At 37.2% G+C, this 21,292-nt stretch overlaps 1 protein-coding gene across 4 annotated transcripts in view; it reads right to left on the bottom strand.

Moving 5' to 3' along the window:
• LOC136872630 (scm-like with four MBT domains protein 1) overlaps positions 1 to 21,292 on the bottom strand; it is a 256,730-nt gene that overhangs the window by 25,715 nt on the left and 209,723 nt on the right. For all 4 annotated transcript variants that reach the window (XR_010859967.2, XM_067146434.2, XM_067146432.2 and 1 more), the window contains exons 15-16: positions 19,525 to 19,732; positions 3,084 to 3,270 (exon numbers count right to left, since the gene is read on the bottom strand). Coding sequence is in view for 3 of the 4 variants with exons in the window: in XM_067146434.2 (XP_067002535.2) it covers positions 3,115 to 3,270; positions 19,525 to 19,732 (364 nt within the window). In the remaining variant the exon portion in view is untranslated. The remainder of the gene's footprint in view (positions 1 to 3,083; positions 3,271 to 19,524; positions 19,733 to 21,292) is intronic.

Here is a 21,292-nt window from a genome sequence, read left to right as displayed (position 1 = left end):
TGTTTTACTTAATAATCTTTTTAGATTGTAATATGTGTATTAATTTGGTGGTTTAACTATATATTTTCTCAAGTTGCTTTATGTTGCACTGTCACAGATAGGCCTTACGGCAACGATAGGATAGGAAAGGGCTAGGAGTGGGGAAGGAAGTGGCAGTGGCCTTAACTAAGGCATTTGTCTGATGTGAAAATGGGAAACTATGGATAACCATCTTCAGGGCTGATGACAGTGGGGTTCGAAACCACTATCTCCCGAATATTGGAGGTTGGCCGCACTTCACTGATTACTTCAAGGTCCAAGTCCGTTCAGTCCCTAGTCAAATGGAGGTACAATTTTCTCCTTCTTGAATCACTTATTTCTTAAATTTTCTTACTGAAAAATAATGAATAACAGTGGATAATATGAAACATAGCATTTTTGCCTGAAATACGGGATGACCCATACAATACGGGACAGGTAGCAACCCTAGAAAATCGAGAGATTTTCTGCACGACTTTCAAATTGGTACCCATGGGTGACCTGAGCATCTGTGAGGATAGGGGCCTACTACAGTGAAATGTTGAAGACAGCATGCACATCCAGCCAGAGAGGAATTTATCAATGAAGATTAAAATCCCTGAACTGGTCGGGAATTAAACCTGGGGTCCCTTGGACCTAAAGCCAGCATACTAACCAGTAAGCCATGAAGACAAACAATACTTTTAATGTGGCACCATGGCTACAACTTATTAGACTCCTTCCTCCACCAATTGCAATGTCCATTTCAACAGTCTCCACCTTCTTAATATTTGAAATCCTCCACTTCTACAAACACTACTGTTTACATCAAATCTCATCCAATGATAGTTTTTACTAATGCCAAACCAAACTTTTTTTTCTTTCTTTTTTTTTTTTCCAGCTCTGCCACCTGCAGCAGATGGAGTTTGTTAAGCAAAAACTCCGAACAACCCAAAAAGCTATGGAATGGTTTATGCTAGGCTTCAAGAAGGAGGACAGGAAGAGAGGAGATCACATCAGGTCAGTCACAAAGGTCAGTGACATTTTAGAAAGGGTGTTTACCCTAAAATGGCAGTGGGCAGGCCATGTTGCTCGGAGAACTGATGGTAGGTGGACAAAGCCTGTGCTTGAGTGGAGTCCGAAAGATCATCTGAGATCTAAGGGAAGACCACCGGACAGATGGGATAAAGACATCCCGAAGATTACTGGGATCAAGACCGTCCCAGATGGAGAGACCTCATGAAAACCTACCTTGCTTCGGACTTAAAGATGCCACATCGTAAAAACGATTGAATATGGCTGATAGTGAAAGCCTGCACAGAACTTGAACTCTTCATAACTACCTAACATGTTAATTAATCTCTTTGTGAAGAAGAGCATTTTAAAATAAATGATGTCCCTTACTCCCAAGACCTACTTCTCAAGCGCCACTCATTTAGGTAAAGGAAACATACAACTGTGAGAAACATTCCCATATGTCAAGAACCATTTCAAACTACTACACATCTCATTTGACTGTGAATATAATTGCCAAAAAGAGAGGGGGGGGGGTCTGCCTAGCCGAGGCAGTAAATGTGTGTTCAGTTCACTCAGAAGCACATGGATTTGATTCCCTGCCAGGAAGTAAAATAATTGAAGAAACAAGATATCCACTTCTGACCCTGAGGTTCACTCAGCCTACATCAAAAATGAGTATCAGGTTAATTCCTGGGGGCAAAGGCAGCCAGGCACAGAACTAACCAATCTAACCCACTTAGTGCAAAGGTTGCGAATAGTGGATGTGTTTACTTCCAACTCCTCCTAGGGCCTCGTGGCCTTTATCGAGATTGCTTTATAATTGCTGCAAAACCTGTTGTATGTACCCAGTTCAATCTTAACCATTAACCACCTGTACTAAGTTTCTATACTTATATTGACCCAGTGGAATACTTCCCTCCTTTTGCATTTGTCCTAGTTTCCAGTTTATTATCACCTGTGTTCATCGTTTATCTTTTTATCTCTCCTAATTTTCTGTCATTATGCAGCCTTCTTCTTATCCTACTCTTCCCACATTAAGACTGAAGATTTGTAAAGGTCCATCAATGAGTGTTTATGCCTGCTTTCCTGATGAAGTTGGAAACAGAAACGAGATCATGGGGAGGTGAGAAGAAATGGACAGAGAAGAAATGGAATTGTTGAGGATAGAGCCTATCTATTTGAAGACAGCCATGTATGAAGATGTGGAAAATGTATTCATTCTTTTGTGATTTCATATTTCTCCTTGTCTCCTATTTTGGTTGTTCCCTGTTGCTGCTCCCACAATGTTCTGCCATTGTGCTTATTCTATTGTGTGTGTTCCATTTCACGTTCCGTCTCACGAAGTACTCTACTTTTACGGTTTTGGGAAATACCTAGGTGCCATAAATTTTTCCCATGGATGTTCTTTTACATACTAAAAAAATCGATTAACCTGAGGATGATTTATCTGCACACCTCCAGATACTTCCAGACTGAGCCAGAATCAGTCCTGCCAACTTGTGGTCAAAAGGCCACCATACTTCCATCTGAACCACTCAGCCCAGCAACAAATAGTCAATGAGCTTGTGTAGAATCAGCTCACTTTCTGTGTTGACCTGACAACTAGCTCTTTAATGAAGCACCTAAGCAGTTACTGTAGTATTTATTTATACCTCAATGCTAACCTTTCCATACTATTCACATCCACATCCATCAAATTATATTTGATGATCAATTCATGGTATTTCTGAAACAATTAGTTCTGTCCTCCCATCCACTTGCCCCAAGGGCCTCCAAAAGTTGGACATCAGCAAGTACTCAGAGGAGCATCTAGTCTTAATATCAGATCGCTGTATCCAACTGCCCTTCTCTTCTTTCTATACACCCTCACAGAAATACATTACTATTTGGAGATCTACACTTCTTCTCTCCCATACGCAAATGTTGAATAAAATTTTTTGGCTCTATGTAATATTTTTTTCTATGTTTTTAGTATTAATTCCCTTGTTACCTGTAAATCACTGCTCATCATCTTTATCCTTAAATTATGTCCTCCAATCTTATAGATATCATTACGCATTAATTCTTACCTTATATATATTGATTGTCACATCTTTCAGTCTATTCAAGGTTCTCTCCAGCAACATACTGACAAAAATATGCTAATCGAAGATTTTCAATTAGAGTACAAAGTTTCACTGCCAATCCTACTTTAAGCTTCAGATGATTTCTCACTGTTGGCAAGTTTAACATCATTAAGGCTTGGCCATCAATCAACTGAAAAAATAACAAAACAGAGGATTCATTACAGTTCCTTAAAAGCTATTCAATCATACTTCATTCTTACATTATTAAATTATTCTGCAGCACAGAATACTGTTAACTCTCTAACATTACCGGAACTTATAGAAGATGGTTGCCCAGTTGAACGTCCTCTTAAAACAATAGTCACCATAACCACTTAACTTACATGAAACCATACATAACATAATTATTGAAACAGGAAAATGACATTACATTAACCAGAACAGGATATAGCAATGATTTTGATTCTTTTTTTTTAAGGTAAAAAGCAACGTCATTATCAACCTACTATACCATTATATACTGCACCCGTCCACCTCCCGAGTCCCAGACTAGCATTTATCTCAGGGGTGTCGGTTCATTATTTAAATCATCAAATATAAATATAACGGCATAATAGAACACGGGGATGAACGGAGCAACTTAAAATTAAAAGGGGGAAGGCTCGATTGTAACTTGAATTTAAGGACTCCATGATAGGACTAGGAAGTGACTGTTACTTTAAAAAGGGCATTATCTAACTACAATAAAAAGATTATGAGAGTGGTTTCCTTTGAAATAATTTGCCAGAAGGAGCGGTTTATTACGCCATTTGACGTATAAAACTTTGATACACGTGGCCACAATATTTGAATTTACACACATGTTACATATATAAATCACTTGCCATACCGCAAGTGGTATCAATATCTTGCTGTGTTGCTTCTGAAATAAAATGACATTTTGGAGGTATAATTTACGGATCGATTCCATTTGAATCGAACCGTTACTCAAGGATATAGCTTCCTTCTATCGGGAGCCCGAGCATAACCCATGTTACGGTCGGCTTCCCGATTTAACTAAGATGATGTACTCCGGCTATGTACATTTTTCCGAGACCGGTACTCGGACTGGGTAATGTTTCTCGTGAAGTGCGAAAACTGGATTCCACGGACAGTTCCTATCTTACGATATCCAGCTGATGCCATACCAATGAATTAGCATATACATATTATTTACATGTGATCTGAATTGTTTCCAGTTAGCCTCAGTAGACTACTGACACAGATGAGATAACGAGAAGCGGTGGGAAATACCGTGGCCATGGCCCCCCCTCGCATCGCGAGCGAAGTAAACAAACACGCAAGTATGACTGTCACATCGTCCCATACGGAAACCGTACAATAAAAAGATACCAAAAGACTCTAATATTATCATTCTCATTATTCAAACACACGAATAGAGGGATGTTGTCACCAAACAAATAACTCCACGATCGTCAGAATATTCATGAAATTATTATCCTCGAAATTATTATTATTATTATTATTATTATTATTATTATTATTCCTCAACGGTTCCTGGCACTGTCACGCTTGATTAATATCATCATTATTATGCGGGATGCAAACACAAATGGTTATTACTGTTATTATTATTATATCCCTCTTGTGGTTATTATTATTATTATTGAATAGGTGACTCAAGATATTATTATTATTCACGTCACTTAAGAGGTTATTATTATTAATGGACCGGTCACTTCCGCCAAATTATATATTAAGATATCGGTCGCAATTACAAATTAATTCACTGATCAACCAACGACATCATTACAGTTATTATTATGACAATTATTATTAATCTGACCGCGATGATTTAACATCGTCCTTACATTGTTATTATTATTATCGGTTGCATATTCTCAATTAGATTCCCGTTTAACATCGTTATCAACGCTCAATTAATTAAGGCGGTCCAATCCTTTATCTGCAATATTTATTATTATTATTATCACGACATCATGATTGTCCTCACTCGTTATTACAATGAATACAATATACGACCATTTCTGTGGAATCTGAACTCTCATTATCCTTAGATCCGTTGTATCTCAACGAATAACTGTGCAGTCTATTTATTTCGTACATGCTGTCACGGGTTCGAATTCTACCCGCTGCGTAACTCAGTATTTCTCTGTGACACTGCCCGTACATTTTACACTCATATCAATATCCTAAGTGTCTCTCGTACGGAATTTATTTTCCTCTCTATCTCAATATTCCTCGATTCATTTATTTATTCCTCACAGAATTATCAACTGACTTATTTATTCATTTCGGACATCGTACGACCTTTTATTATCTGACTGCAAATTCTTTCACATTTTCTATCTCATTTGGATCTATGCCTTAGTTCATTCTCCACAAATAATCGTAACATCTTGAATTTATATTTACCAAAATTTGACAATCATGGTCTCGTAATATTAGCACTACATGTTCCGGCTAATGAATCGCAACTTTAAGACACGACATTTATACGTAAAAAATATTGGACCGTAATTTAAACCACACGTTCATTAACATGTACGGATTATTAACACCGATCTACATTTGAATATTATTATTCGATCAAATTAAATTACCACGCACTTTAATTCCAAATTAACGCGACCTCCCGTCATTAAAATGATTCCCAATAAACTCAACACTTGATCACATAAATTATTATTATCTCCAAATCATATTTAAAAAAATATCTTCTTCAAAAAAAATAGTTATATTATTTATTTATTATTATTATTAATATTTAAAAAAAATAATAATTTCGCCTGTAATACGGTAGTCCACTCTTATTATGTTTAACGCATAACCCCTTTTACAAATTCAATTTATTCTGGCACTAATCACTCCAGATATGATTTACTTGGACATTAGTATATTAATCGCATCTCACAAATTTAACAACTTCACTTTGAAAATATGACCATATTAATTTCAACAAAACACTCTTGGTAGGGCGAAGCTGGATTTTCCTTCCATGTCATTAAATGGCTCGTTAAAATGACAAAACATAAAAGCACATATCGGGTCTTATTTAACTAGCATAATCAAAATCAAATGTAAAGAAAATTATCGACTACAAAGAAAATATGAATGCATGCATGACTTAACGTACTACACTATATATACAAATTTACATCTCCAACAAACTGAATACATAAAAGACCCGATTATTTACATTATTATGATTTACTACTGTCCGTGCTACAAATTTAGGATGGGGTCGTTAAGCGACCCATCTTGTTACAGAAGGTAACCAAGTATAATCAAATTATTCCCATTTTTCCCATCACGATAACATTTCCCAAATATATTTTACAATTTAGTACTCATCTTAGTTATCGGTATTCCATTGCAGCTTTGCAGACGAGAGGCTTCATCCAGCCCCTCTCTGCGTTTTACTCCTCCATCCTTGATGGCGTAGTTTCACAAAAGATTTCCTGGCACATTATTATTTTACACTCATATCTTGATTACCACAAACCTTCACCATTTACTACGTTAACACTGTATACTTTAATTTGGATACAACAAATTTCTATCCTAGACCCAAGAATTTAATATATTTACACTATTTAATCTTCGTCCACCTACCGCACAATGGACCTGGACACGTACGACGAGGTGTCAACTATTTCGCCCGTCGCGATACGCCCGATTTATACGGCATTCTTGACGTGTTCATTACATCGGTTCGGTATAGCTAAGTACAGGCTACTACTTCCTTAAAGTACTGTTCGTCACACAGTCTATTATGTACGTACTTATGGTGATATATTTTATACTACTCTCTTGCAGGGTAATTACTTTACGTCACTGATTATTCATAAATAACAAACACTATCCTACGTTAACTATTTCCAGATTTAACATGTTGCTTGAGCGCGATCACACTTTACAAACACTGGCGGATGCTCGCGCCATTAAATGACTGTACGTCCGTAGAATTCTAAGTTACCGGCGACCAACAGTTCAACTCCCGATATTCAATTCACGTGTGCTGGCGACCGTCAATTCAGCTCCAACGATTCAAGACAAGTGGCTCGCGACCGTCAATTCAGCTCCGTATATATGGATGAAGCCTTTTTCCCGCGGATTCGTTGACGTCATACCCCTTAGGGAGGGGGTGGATTTTTAATATCGGTACTTGCACTCCGAATTGGAAGTTAAAATTTACATCAAATTAATCCACTCCGCTAGCACATCTGCTGGATAAAATATGAACTCCTGGTGATCACAGATTTAGGAGATATGGGTGGATTTCGCTCCTCACATTTCGCGCCTTCGTAAGCGTCCCTGACAACGTGGTCTTCTTTCAGCCAATGAGATTCAAGCTGTCCGGTTTCCAAGAAATCCAGCCTTCAATTTATTTAATTTGCCAATAAGTATTGATTATTTTTCCATGCATGACCTCTAATAAATTCATTACATCCATCCGCGTACTCATATTAATTTATTACTGATTACTTTTGTAATTACGAAAATATCTCATCCATCATTCCTTAAGATGGTATCACTGAGTCTCCCATCAAATTTTTACTATTGGCCGGCAAGCGGTCACGTGATTTAAATCTCCACCTGCTCGAACTTAGGCTAGCGAACGTACACTCAGCCGCTGTAATTTTCCATGAGGTCATGGAATTTCCGTCCTACCAAAAATATCCCAAGGTCTTACTCATGTGGTGGGTTTTCTTTGTACGACTCTCCCCCTTCCTCTTTCTGACCAAGACTTATTTGTGGACTCTGTATTTACTTGTACGCCAACTAATGATATTCCCTGCTGTGAAGTAGCTAAAAGTTGTCGGGTTGAGCTAATCCGTCAGGCTCCAGTCTGTCGTCCTTCCTTCGCTCTGATTTCAACATTACATAAACGAAATATTTTCAAATACACTCCTCTGTATTTCAATAAATGTCTCATATTATTTTACCGATCAAATCATGATTGATTATGGGCCTAAGTCACTCGGGTTCAATACGTATAACAATTTATTTTCTCTGATGAGAGATACACCTGCCAGGACTTCCTAGGCGACAAGAGTGTGGCATACCTAAGAGAACAACCTCCTGTGTCTAAGGGCCAGAACCCAATCATGGTACAATGTAACCTGTAGGCCTAGGCAGGCATTTCTAGAACATGGAGATACTGGCATTGTATTTGTGCTAGAATGAATTTGGAAAGTTGTGACATCCAAATGTCTGAGAGAAGCTAGGCTAGCAAGGAAGAAGACAGGGAGTACACTGGAGGGTGGACGGACAGGTTGAAAAAGAGTGAGACAGCAAATTCGGCCTTGTACTCTCATTTCATGAACAGTGTTGAAGATCACCTTGAATATATTTTTCCTCCGCTTATGAAATGAACTTAAAACATGAAATAATGAAGTCCAGCAGACATCGGCTAAGCACCATGAAAACAAAGATTCTCAGAAGGTCATTGCCACTACACTGGAAAGTGTTTCCATTGTAGACATAAGAAAATAATTTAGTCTTACACAGATCTTTGAGAAAATGGCAAATGTTTAGACATGAGCTGTAAGCAAAAGTCAATATGTTGTAAAGATAACTGGAAGTCATCTGAAAGAGATACAAGAGACAACCTAAGCAATGTTGGATGTACAGGGTGGTCGGAAACAACATAAACCAAGTATATGAGCGTTAGAGCCAAGCCGAGAAATGAGCATCAAATACTAACACACCATAGGTTTCAGCCAATGCCACCGTAGCTTGCTTGCTGTGGGCCGAGCCTATCAGCAAGGAGGTCCTTATTCAAGCCCCTCCCCTAAAGAAATTTATTTCTATTAGCGTTCTCAAGCCGGTCATAAGCCACATGCAAATTTAGGAAACACCGCCTCACAAAGCCCATCTGAAATCGCCCGTGAAGCAATCGATTGACTAACTTCAGCAGCTGATAAAATGATGACGGCGCGAGATACTGACAGATATTTTTCAAATTACCTATCAGTATTACCAACGCTCTAACACTGAACTGGCTCAATATCTACTGTTAGGAACTTTTCACTAATAATATCCACGTACTTCTGTCCAATTTCCTCATCCTGGAGATTTTCTACCCTTATTCGTCTGCAGACAGATTTAACTTTCTCTATCCTAGGCCTAGAGATACTTAGTTTGTTTACCAACCGGGCCAAGGTCAGCTGCAATGTGGCTTCTTCATGATTGACTCCTCTCTCAAAACTGGCCCAACGTGTTCAATTTTTCAGTACACGTATAAAGAGCTGGATTCTTAGCAACTGTTATGTTTTGGAACTCTTAAAACATATTGTTTTGGAAAGGCTAACTTTAGTTTAGATCCTGTGGTTAGTGAAAACCCCTTTTTCTTGGCCTGACATCCTTGTTTTCCTCTTATCAAGTGACAATAATTGAAATTAAGAGGGTTCCTCCTATTCAATACAAAAACATTTATTAACGTGAATGAATCACATATCGTTCACATGAGGTACTAGTTTCGGCACTAAACTTGTGCCATCATCAGCCAACAAGTCAAATCGGGTAAACACAATACAACTTTAAAAACAACTTTAAAACACACTATAACACTTGCACAGATGAATATGAAATAAAATATGGTACATGATGATATTGCATTTCAGTTTAAAATCCAATAAAATGACGATGACTTTGTTGTTGTATGCCCATGGCGGTTTGTCCAGCTTATATATGTCTCTAGTTTAATCTGTTAAAATTATGCTTGGCTTAAGGCGGGGCCGAAGGGTGGGGGAATGATGGTGATTGTATCGACGGAGGACCTTTAATTAAAGAAAGATTTTTGATCCACTAAATTGTTTTTCCTGAAATAGATAATGAATAAATCAAATAAAATATTGGACTTTTCTGTTATTTCGTTAAGGTTATAGTTGGCATTAAAATACTGATCCAGATGTAGCTAACAAGCTATTTCGAGAATGTCCATGTCTTGTTCAATATTCGTGAATTCATGATTGTAATCGACCATATGTTGGCCAATGGCCGAAAATTTATTATATTTGACTGCATTGATGTGTTTGGAATATCTTATATTAAAACTTCTTCCAGTTTGCCCTATATAAGAAAGTAGTGCATAAGTTACATTTGAGCCTGTAAACACCTGATTTTGTGTACCTGTTGACCTTGTTGATGTGTGACGTGTTATGTAGAATGTGTGTACTGTTATTATTGGTTTTGAATGCTATTTTTACGCCTTTTCCCTTCTCGTTATTAAAAGTGAAAGTGGAAAAGGATTCGTACTTAGGTAGTTCTTTCTTAAGTGTTGTTTTAGGACGAAATCTATGTTTATTGATTATACTTTCTATGAAGTGACTACCAAATCCGTTGAAGTTTGCTATACTGCGAATAGTATTCAATTCAATGGAAAGATCTTTCTTGGCCATGGGTATGTTGAATGCTCGGTGAACTAGGCTATTATATGTTGTTCTTTTGTGAGACTGGGGGCAAGATGAATCTTGACGAATAGTAACTGCGGATTGGGTGGGTTTTCTATAAAAAAAATTAGGTTAAAGAATCTGGATGTCTTATGATGGTTAGATCTAGAAAGTTGATCTTTTGATCTGTTTCTGATTCCAAAGTGAATTGGATGTGGGAGTCGATGCTATTTAGCCCTTGAAGGGTGGTGGGAGCGCCAGTTGATTTTTCATTTCTAATTGCTAGAACATCATCAACATACCTGGCCCAGAAGAGGATATTATCAAATTTGTTGTCAATTTTGGTGTGCTCAAGGAAATCGAGGTAAATTTCCGCAAGAATACCTGAGTAGGATCTTCAATACGGATTAACAATTTAACAATGATATTTATCACTTAGAATACCTGAGGCCAGTGAACCCATTGCCAAACTGTTCTGTTGGTAAATGATGCCACTGAACATGAAAAAGTTGTTGTTTACAACCAATTTAAGTAACGTAATAAAGTCTTGAATCTCTAATTTACTCAAATGACTGTTTTTGTTCAGATTATTTTCAATAATGGAAAATAACTTGGAAATTTGAATGCTGGGGTACATGTTTATCATATCAAAAGAGTGGAGAGAATAATCGGGTTGCATGCTGGACTTATTAAGTTTATCTATTAATTCATATGTGTTTTTAATCGACTTCTCTCGTCGCCATAAGACCTATCTGTGTCGGTGCGACGTAAAGCCCCTAGCAAAAAAAAAAATCGACTTCTTAAATGAAATTTAGTAGTAATTCCTTAAGAACCTTTGGATAAATTGTTGATTGGGCGAATGGGAACACCGGCCTTATGTATCTTCAGGAGAGTTCTGGCAGTAGGAAGACCCGGGTTCATACTTATAAGATAACTTTTCTCTTGTTCGGCAAGCAGAAAGGGAGTGTTTTTTAAGGCTTGTTTGAGGAGTCTTTAAACTTTTTGCGTAGGATCTTTTTTAATTATGGAAAAGGAACTATCCGTAAAGAAATAAGTTGTTTTACTGATATATTCATTTTTATCGATAATTACTGTTGTGTTGCCTTTGTCGGCCTTGCTCACAATTAGATTGTTGTCTTTTATTTTATTTTTTGGGGCATGTAGAAGTTTTTGCTCGGCTAATATTTTCTTGTTACTAATATTATCAGAAAGGTTGGGTGAGTTATTACGAGAAAGGATATTGTTGAGCTTCTTTTTTACCTCAATTCTTAATTCATCTTGTGTATCTAATGGCATTTTTGCGATAGCTAGCTCTGATTCTGTGAACGTGGTAGTTGAACTAAGTGTATTCGAATTGGGTCAGTTAAGCTTGGGTCCTTTGCCTAAGATTACTTGTTCATTTTCACTTAGAGGTGTCTCGATAAATTAATGATAGGTGGATGGAACTGCTTGCAATCATCTAGAGGTCTGCTAATGTATCTAATTTGATTGTCATGAAGTTTAGAGTTCTTTAATTTATTCAGTTTATTCTCTAAATTATGTTGTTTTCTGGCTAATTCTTTAAATAGTTTGTCTTCAACTAGTTGATAGAAAAGTATCCAGTGCGCATTAAAAAGTAATTTTGTACTAGGCATGCTAGTCCGATGTACAATGTACAAAGTCATATTCCGCCCCAAGCGATCACATCTGGCAGCCTACAAGCAAGTCAGCTGTGAGCGACGTGGAGCTTATGACGTCACAACCTGCAGAACTCGGTCGAGGCCAAGTTACGTCAGCTGATAGAACATTCCAAACATTCTATCATCAAATAACTTTTAATTGGATTAACGTACGGGAAAATGAACTACGTCATCGTGTAGATCAATTTTTTGTGACCATTATTCCCGAGTTTGAAAGAAATACGTCAGAGATTAAGGGAGATATTGAATGAGATAAAATAGCTTCAACCTCCCATGATCCTGTATAAAAAGGTAGGTATATTCGCTTGTAAAATCAGTCTACTCTGTGTCACCGAGGCCGGTCGGTCAGCTGATTGTTATTCTCCGCCGCCGTGATGTAATTCACCAGTTTGATCCTCGACGAGAGTTTAAGTCCGCATGACAAAACTCTAACTCTACAACGCTTCGATCAGACTTAGAAAATTTTCAACAATGTTTGCGTGTGACAATAAAAGTTTCACTACAAGCTAAGACGTGAGTATTTCAGATGATGAACTATTTCTGTGACCAGTGTCCTTCGAACCTGTATTTTTCTCTTATGAGTATGATACTACTTTACCAAGTACTTTAACATAATTCAGTGTCTGAATTTAACAAGTGATAGAATGGTTCATGTTTGTGGGTTACTGTAGTCACGTCCTAGTTCGTGAACCATGGGCAACGGCTGAGTGGCCTAGTAAGTGATCCTGAGAGTCAGGATACCAGTTGCTATGGAATGGGAGTGGGCATCTCGGACATATTCTGAGTCGTGGCCCTCCTTGTGCTCAGGCGGCTAGGACTATACAATTCACCAGTGGTCCATAACCCGTTAGAGGAGAGATCCTCACTTGGACTATGTGCAAGTAGGGTAGCATCCTGCTTCATGAATTTACCGAGCTCAGAACACTTTAAGCAAGCCTCGGACCTATAGGAGTAATGGAGTCCCACTCCCATTTGACAGGCGAGGGACTCCTTGGAAACAACTTGGCAAACGAAATGGAATTCGATGGGGAGCTATCAATATTAATGGGGCTTATGGAAGAAAGAAGGTAGAACTGGCTGAGTCAGCAAAGAGGATGCATCTGGATGTGCTAGGAGTAAGTGATATTCAGGTAAGGGGAGATAATGAGGAAGAGATAGGAGATTATAAGGTGAACTTGACGGGTGTTAGAAAGGGAAGGGCAGAGTCTGGGGTAGGGCTCTTTATCAGGAATACCATTGCACGCAACCTAGTTTCTGTTAGGCACGTAAATGAGCGAATGATGTGGGTAGATTTGTCAGTGGGAGGAATTAAGACAAGAATTGGTGTCCGTGTATTCACCATGTGAGGGTGCAGATGAGGATGAAGTTGACAAGTTTTATGAAGCATTGAGTGACATCGTGGTCAGGGTAAACAGCAAGGATAGAATAGTGCTAATGGGTGATTTCAATGTGAGAGTTGGGAATAGAACTGAAGGATACGAAAGGGTGATTGGTAAATGTGGGGAAGATATGGAAGCTAATGGGAATGGGAAGCGTTTGCTGGACTTCTGTGCTAGTATGGGTTTAGCTGTTACGAATACATTCTTTAAGCATAAGGCTATTCACCCCTACACATGGGAGGCTAGGGGTAGCAGATCCATAATAGACTATATCTTAACAGACTTTGAATTCAGGAAATCTGTTAGGAATGTAAGAGTTTTCCGGGGATTTTTCGATGATACAGACCACTATCTGATCTGTAGTGAACTACGTATCTCTAGGCCTAGGGTAGAGAAAGTGAAATCTGTCTGCAAACGAATAAGGGTAGAAAATCTCCAGGACGAGGAAATTAGACAGAAGTACATGGATATAATTAGTGAGAAGTTTCGAACACTAAACAGTAAGCAGGTTCAGTATATAGAAAGTGAATGGGTGGCATACAGGGATGCTGTAGTAGAAACAGCAAGGGAATGCCTAGGAACAACTGTGTGTAAAGATGGGAAGAGGCGAACATATTGGTGGAATGATGAAGTGAGAGCAGCCTGTAAACGTAAAAAGAAGGTTTATCAGAAATGGCTCCAAACAAGGGCCGAGGCAGACAGGGATTGGTACGTAGATGAAAGAAACAGAGCGAAACAAATAGTTGTTGAATCCAAAAAGAAGTCATGGGAAGATTTTGGTAATAACCTGGAAAGGCTAGGTCAAGCAGCAGGGAAACCTTTCTGGACAGTAATAAAAAATCTTAGGAAGGGTGGTAAAAAGGAAATGAACAGTATTTTGAGTAATTCAGGTGAACTCATAATAGACCCCAGGGAATCACTGGAGAGGTGGAGGGAATATTTTGAACATCTTCTCAATGTAAAAGGAAATCATCATGGTGGTGTTGCAAACAGCCAAGCTCATGGGGAGGAGGAAAATGATGTTGGTGAAATTATGCTTGAGGAAGTGGAAAGTATAGTAAATAAACTCCATTGTCATAAAGCAGCAGGAATAGATGAAATAGACCTGAAATGGTGAAGTAAAGTGGGAAGGCAGCGATGAAATGGCTTCATAGGCTAGTAAAATTAGCGTGGAGTGTTGGTAAGGTACCTTCAGATTGGACAAAAGCAGTAATTGCACCTATCTATAAGTAAGGGAACAGGAAGGATTGCAACAACTATCGAGGTATCTCATTGATTACTATACCAGGCAAAGTATTCACTGGGATCTTGGAAGGGAGGGTGCTATCAGTCGTTGAGAGGAAGTTGGATGAAAACCAGTGTGGTTTCAGACCACAGAGAGGCTGTCAGGATCAGATTTTCAGTATGCGCCAGGTAATTGAAAAATGCTACGAGGGGAATAGGCAGTTGTGTTTATGTTTCGTAGATCTAGAGAAAGCATATGACAGGGTACCGAGGGAAAAGATGTTCGCCATACTTGGGGACTATGGAATTAAAGGTAGATTATTAAAATCAATCAAAGGCATTTATGTTGACAATTGGGCTTCAGTGAGAATTGATGGTAGAATGAGTTCTTGGTTCAGGGTACTTACAGGAGTTAGACAAGGCTGTAATCTTTCACCTTTGCTGTTCATAGTTTACATGGATCATATGCTGAAAGGTATAAAATGGCAGGGAGGGATTCAGTTAGGTGGAAATGTAGTAAGCAGTTTGGCCTATGCTGACGACTTGGTCTTAATGGCAGACTGTGCCGAAAGCCTGCAGTCTAATATCTTGGAACTTGAAAATAGGTGCAATGAGTATGGTATGAAAATTAGCCTCTCGAAGACTAAATTGATGTCAGTAGGTAAGAAATTCAACAGAATTGAATGTCAGATTGGTGATACAAAGCTAGAACAGGTCGATAATTTCAAGTATTTAAGTTGTGTGTTCTCCCAGGTTGGTAATATAGTAAGTGGGATTGAATCAAGGTGTAGTAAAGCTAATGCAGTGAGCTCGCAGTTGCGATCAGCAGTATTCTGTACGAAGGAAGTCAGCTCCCAGACGAAACTATCTTTACATCGGTCTGTTTTCAGACCAACTTTGCTTTACGGGAGCGAAAGCTGGGTGGACTCAGGATATCTTATTCATAAGTTAGAAGTAACAGACATGAAAGTAGCAAGAATAATTGCTGGTACAAACAGGTGCAAACAATGGCAGGAGGGTAGTCGAAATGAGGAGATAAAGGCTAATTTAGGAATGAACCCGATGGATGAAGCTGTACGCATAAACCGGCCTCAGTGGTGGGGTCATGTGAGACGAATGGAGGAGGATAGGTTACCTAGGAGAATAATGGACTCTGTTATGGAGGGTAAGAGAAGTAGAGGGAGACCAAGACGACGATGGTTAGACTTGGTTTCTAACGATTTAAAGATAAGAGGTATAGAACTAAATGAGGCCACAACACTGGTTGCAAATTGAGGATTTTGGTGACGTTTAGTAAATTCTCCGAGGCTTGCAGACTGAACGCTGAAAGGCATAACAGTCTATAATGATAATGTATGTATGTATGTATGTATGTATGTATGTATGTATAGAATTTTTATGACAGTATAACGTCAAACTGTACATTTTCTTTACAAAGTGATTTAACATAACCCAGTATTTGAATTCTGACAGTGAAATGTCAACCTGTACATAATTCAGTATTTAAATTTAACAAGTGACAGAACTTTTCTGACAGTGAAACGCCAACCTGTACATAATTCAGTGTTTAAATTTACCAAGGTGACAGAATATTTCTGCCAACTGTATGTTTACTTTATTAAGTGACTGACATTATTAACTGAGTTAATCAGTGCCAACGAAGTGCCAAGTGATCAAATTCTTGGGAGGACATAGTCTCAAATCTGAGATTCAATAAACTGGTGTAGTTAATGTGCGAAAGACACTTCTTACTTCGTAAGATAGGACTTGTATCAAACTCAGGACAGTTCTAGAACAAACTGGTTTTCATTTCAACATTATTAATTGTAAATGGGACTAAATTCACAGGATAGGATAATTTAGTTACAATTTATTACAAATGAATACTTCGAAATAGAACTGTGTGAACCTGAAAATAATCACAAGTGAAATACTTTATTTTCTACGACATTATTAATATTTGACTGTGATAAAGTGATCAGTTTATTTCTTTCTAAAGTGGCTGATATCTCACAGATTCAATCCCAATTAACATTACGAATTCAATTCAATTCCATATTTAACTCGATCTAGTATTGTTGACTGTGTGAACTACAACTTCAGTGATATTCTATCATAATTATCAAGTGTGATCAGACTTTAGGGACATTCTATCATTACCTGTGACCTGTTTGAAATCATTATTAATTATAACTTTTTTGTGCAGAGGTCGAATGCCTTAACAAGTAAATTTCGAACGCTAGTGCAGTGTCGTACCCCATTTCAACAAGTGCTCCTAGGTCTTCAAGATCTTCCAGAAATTCGAGATATTCCAGACCTTCTCGGAAGATGATGCAGGTGTGAATTAACATTGCGAACCTGCAGTGGACCAGTACCAGCCCAATCCAAGGAGGGCCACTCATTGTAACTTCTGTACTGAGGCGATGTTGAAATTTGATCTTTATTTTATGAATAAACACTTCAACAAACTTAGAAAATTCCATTATACTTATTTCTTGTTAACCTCTCCTCTGTAATGATTCAGATAGAGACCGGACACGCCCTGTGTCAAGTCTCATGCCTTGTTAGCCGACGTAAAGAATATTTACTGTTACAATATATTTTACATCCAATTAAGACGAAACTTCACACATAAATAGACATGTTTCAACCCTGCATTGGGTCATCCTCAGTAGGACATGTATAATGAATTTAAAACATAGAAAACACACAAAATGAAATTTTAGTTTAAAAGTTTTTAAAAAGCATGATGAAAGTTAAAAAACTGTGAAATGTTGATTGTTAAAACAGTCTTGAGCTGGAGATCTTTCTGTTTCAATGTTTTAGTCCTCTGCTGAGGTTCAAATGGTATCTGTATACTGTTGGCTTAGTTGTTGTGTTCCGACATGTTCCAGAGTCCAGCTCTTGACTCCGTAGTCAGAAAACACAGGTGATACAAGCGGGCCACGTAACACTAAAATTCAGACGGTTCAACTTCATTAGTGCATATGTATATCAGCACATGTCAGAACACAACAACTAAGCCAACAGTATACAGATACCATCTGAACCACACCAGAGGACAAAAACATTGAAACAGAAAGACCTCCAGCTCAAGAGTGTTTTAACGATCAACATTTCAACCTTAATTCGATTTGTATCATCCATTTTACAGACAGATACCAGTTGAACCAAAACAGAAGGACCTCCAGCTCAAGACTTTTTAACGATCAACATTTCACAGTTTTTTAACTTTCAAACATTTCATTTTGTTTGTTTTAAACATTTCATTTTGTGTGTTTTCTATGTTTTTAATTCATTATACATGTCTTACTGAGGATGACCCAATGTAGGGTCGAAACATGTCTATTTATGTGTGAAGTTGCACCTTAATTGGACCTAAAATATATAGTATTGACTAGGAAGATTAAAATAGTTTTGTACAATTTATAAGAAAAATGAAAAAATAAGCGATCGTTTACTTCAGCTTTTATTTCTAATGAGTTAACAACTGCTATTGACCAAGTTATTTACGCACATATTACAAAAACCTGTTCTCTTTTTTCATTTCTGATTTTCTTTACGGAACAGCAGTTGACGGGTATTACTACTCGACTCTGACATTGCCTTCAAATGTCAACGAGAGAGTTCGCAAGTGAACATAACGAGAAAACAATACTGTACCAAAAATGATCGATCGCATTTTGTGGCAAACATTTCAGTTTTCTTATTCAAACAGTGTCACCTAACCTAACTTAACCGTACTACATTCATCATGAAAACATATTTCAAGCACCAGTAGAGAAATGATAACCTTCTCACTACAAATTTACATGATAATAGCCTTTCCGAAATTTAACCAGATGCGAGAAAATATAAAACTAACTTCCGAAATCAATTATGCACTCTGCCATATCTTGAGGTGTATCCCATTCTTACTTAATTGTAGTATTTAGCATTAAAATTAAGCGATCGTTTACTTCAGCATTTATTTTTTAAGAGTTAACACAACTGGCCCCTCATCATAACTGAAATTGGCTTTGAGAATTTCTCGAATGTCACTAGTACAATCTTACAAATTATCAGCTAGAATAACAGTATTTACATCAACAAGGAAACTTAGTGCAAGATAGCAGAATTATGATGCTTTCTTGACAATGTTTCACAAATCATGAGAACAATATTTGATAGAAAATCTATTTCTCAAAAATTATCAAACACTTTTCATTTCATTAATAAACAATTAGCACCATTTGACACATAAGTTTGGTTATTGTGATGATATAAAGAGCATGTCCAAACGCCTAATATAAGGCGCTGCCATTGGACAAGCAGTAAAAGTCTGATATTGAGAGTTGCCAGTTTGAGGGTTAACAAGATTAAATAATGGAATGGAGCAAACTGGGGCAAATCAAGTCAACTTTAACAATATGTTTCTCAAATGTGAGACTTCTTTTTTTCTTTTTCTATTTTTTCTTTTTCTTTTTCCCTCCTGGAAAGTAGCCAAAGTGTTACATAATGTTCTTCCACGAAGGTATACAATTATATACATAGCCTACAATAATACAGTATAGAAGAAATTACAGTAGCTTTCTAACAATGGAAGAATTACTGAAATTCGTTATACGGTATTGAAGATTACCCTCTATATAAAAACAAACTCACGAACTTTCCCTCTTTATTAGTATAGATTAAAACGGTATGAAAAAGAGTGTGATAAAAAACATCGCATAAAGAAATTATGATCACACAATTTGGTACTCACCTCTTCTTTACATATCTGTGCTGCACAACGACATTCACTAGAACTCATCAAATATCGGTACACGTCATCTTCAGACCAATATATAGGGTTAGATTCTAGTTCAATATCAACTTTTTCATTTCTAGTGGAATCCTTATCTGTTTGTGCTGATATGTTATTACTAATTTTTGATTGCTTTTCAGGTGGTCCAGATTTCTGTGCCTGGGGGCTAAAACAAGAAATGTAAAAATGATTTAATATCTCAAAATATGGACACTACATTGTTACACATTGTGAAACTTTGTAACAATATGTTTCTCAAATGTGAAACTCTCCTTTCTTTTTTCTTTCGTTTTTTTTTTTCCTTCTTTCCTGAAAAGTTAGCAAAGTGTTACATACAATGTTCTTCCAAGTAGATATTCATTTATATATACAGTACATATATAATAAAGCCTATAATAATATGATTGAATTTTCTATATTACACAGGACACCAGAAAACAGGATTATCAGAAGTATTATAGAAAAATTATGAAACAGTAAAAACATCATTAGATGGACTACAGGAATCACGGAAGATATAAGGGAATTACAAATTACAATACAAGATTTTTAAAACAAAACAGATAAAATCAAGAAACTCACAGAAGAACAAACCAGACTAAGATCAACAGACGGACAATGGGATGGGTGATTTCACATGAAGAAAGCAAGATAACATTCGTGAGAATGAAGAAGTACTGGGGTGATGGAAAAATGAAAAACCCTTTTTTATAAAAGGAACTAAAATGGGCCAATGAAGGCCATAAAATGTAAATTAAAAAATAATAATATAGTAGAATTTATTTTTGTACGCTGTTACAGGCCTGGCGGCAATTTGTCCACCCACAAAGGTTACTGGTATTTGTACACTTTTCATGCATTTAAATTATTTTAGTGTCAGTACTTCCCCTCACTCTCTACAATTTTAATGACATTCAAGCAACTGTAACAAAGTCTGCACAAAACATATCATGGGGTACCACTGCAAGAGAAGTGCATATAAAAATCCAGACCATTCCATTCAGGAAAGCAAGGAATTATTCATTTAGTAAAACTGTGATGAATCAACAAGCAAGTCACCAAGTTAGAAGAGTAATTTTAACATCACTTTATCTATTGACATGATAGAAAAGAATTGCTAAAGTAATAAATAAGAAAAATATTCACAACAGATCTTCCTCCAATCTTTGACAATCCAAAGTGAGCAGAAAGGTTTGTTAATGTTTTATTAGGATTCTAAGTCACAATACATAAGCAGTAAAAGAAGGGTATTACTGATATCTTCTAATGTTGACTTCCATAACTGGGAAGTGTTGCTTTTATCATCATTACCATCAGTTGGTTACAGATGTCCAAGTTATTTGAAGTGAAAGTCAAGGTCATAAGTTATGAACGGGGAATGTGCAAGTGACTTCTAACACTAAAGATGGTGAAACAGTGAGGTGGCGAGCAGGCCATGCTGATTTAACTAATGCAAGACTACGGTGTGGATCGTGTTGATTGACGGAAAGATTTGTTACTTGTCTGTATAATAGTATATTGTAACACATAATTTACATATACAGGCAATATGGAACATCCTCGTCCTGCTACACAACACTATCATGTCGTGAACTGCCATAATTCAGAACATTACAGCGATTCTAGTGACAAGTTTTTCGCATTCAATATGAAAAAGAAAGAAGACAAAAATGGATACTAGCAGTGAACCGAATGAAATAAGTATCACAAAATAATACCAAAAGTA

Source organism: Anabrus simplex, chromosome 4 (assembly GCF_040414725.1).
Source record: "Anabrus simplex isolate iqAnaSimp1 chromosome 4, ASM4041472v1, whole genome shotgun sequence".
In the NCBI taxonomy this organism is placed as follows: Eukaryota; Metazoa; Arthropoda; class Insecta; order Orthoptera; family Tettigoniidae; genus Anabrus; species Anabrus simplex.
The sequence above is the reverse complement of the archived record's forward strand: the minus strand, read 5'-3'. Positions and strand labels throughout refer to the sequence as shown.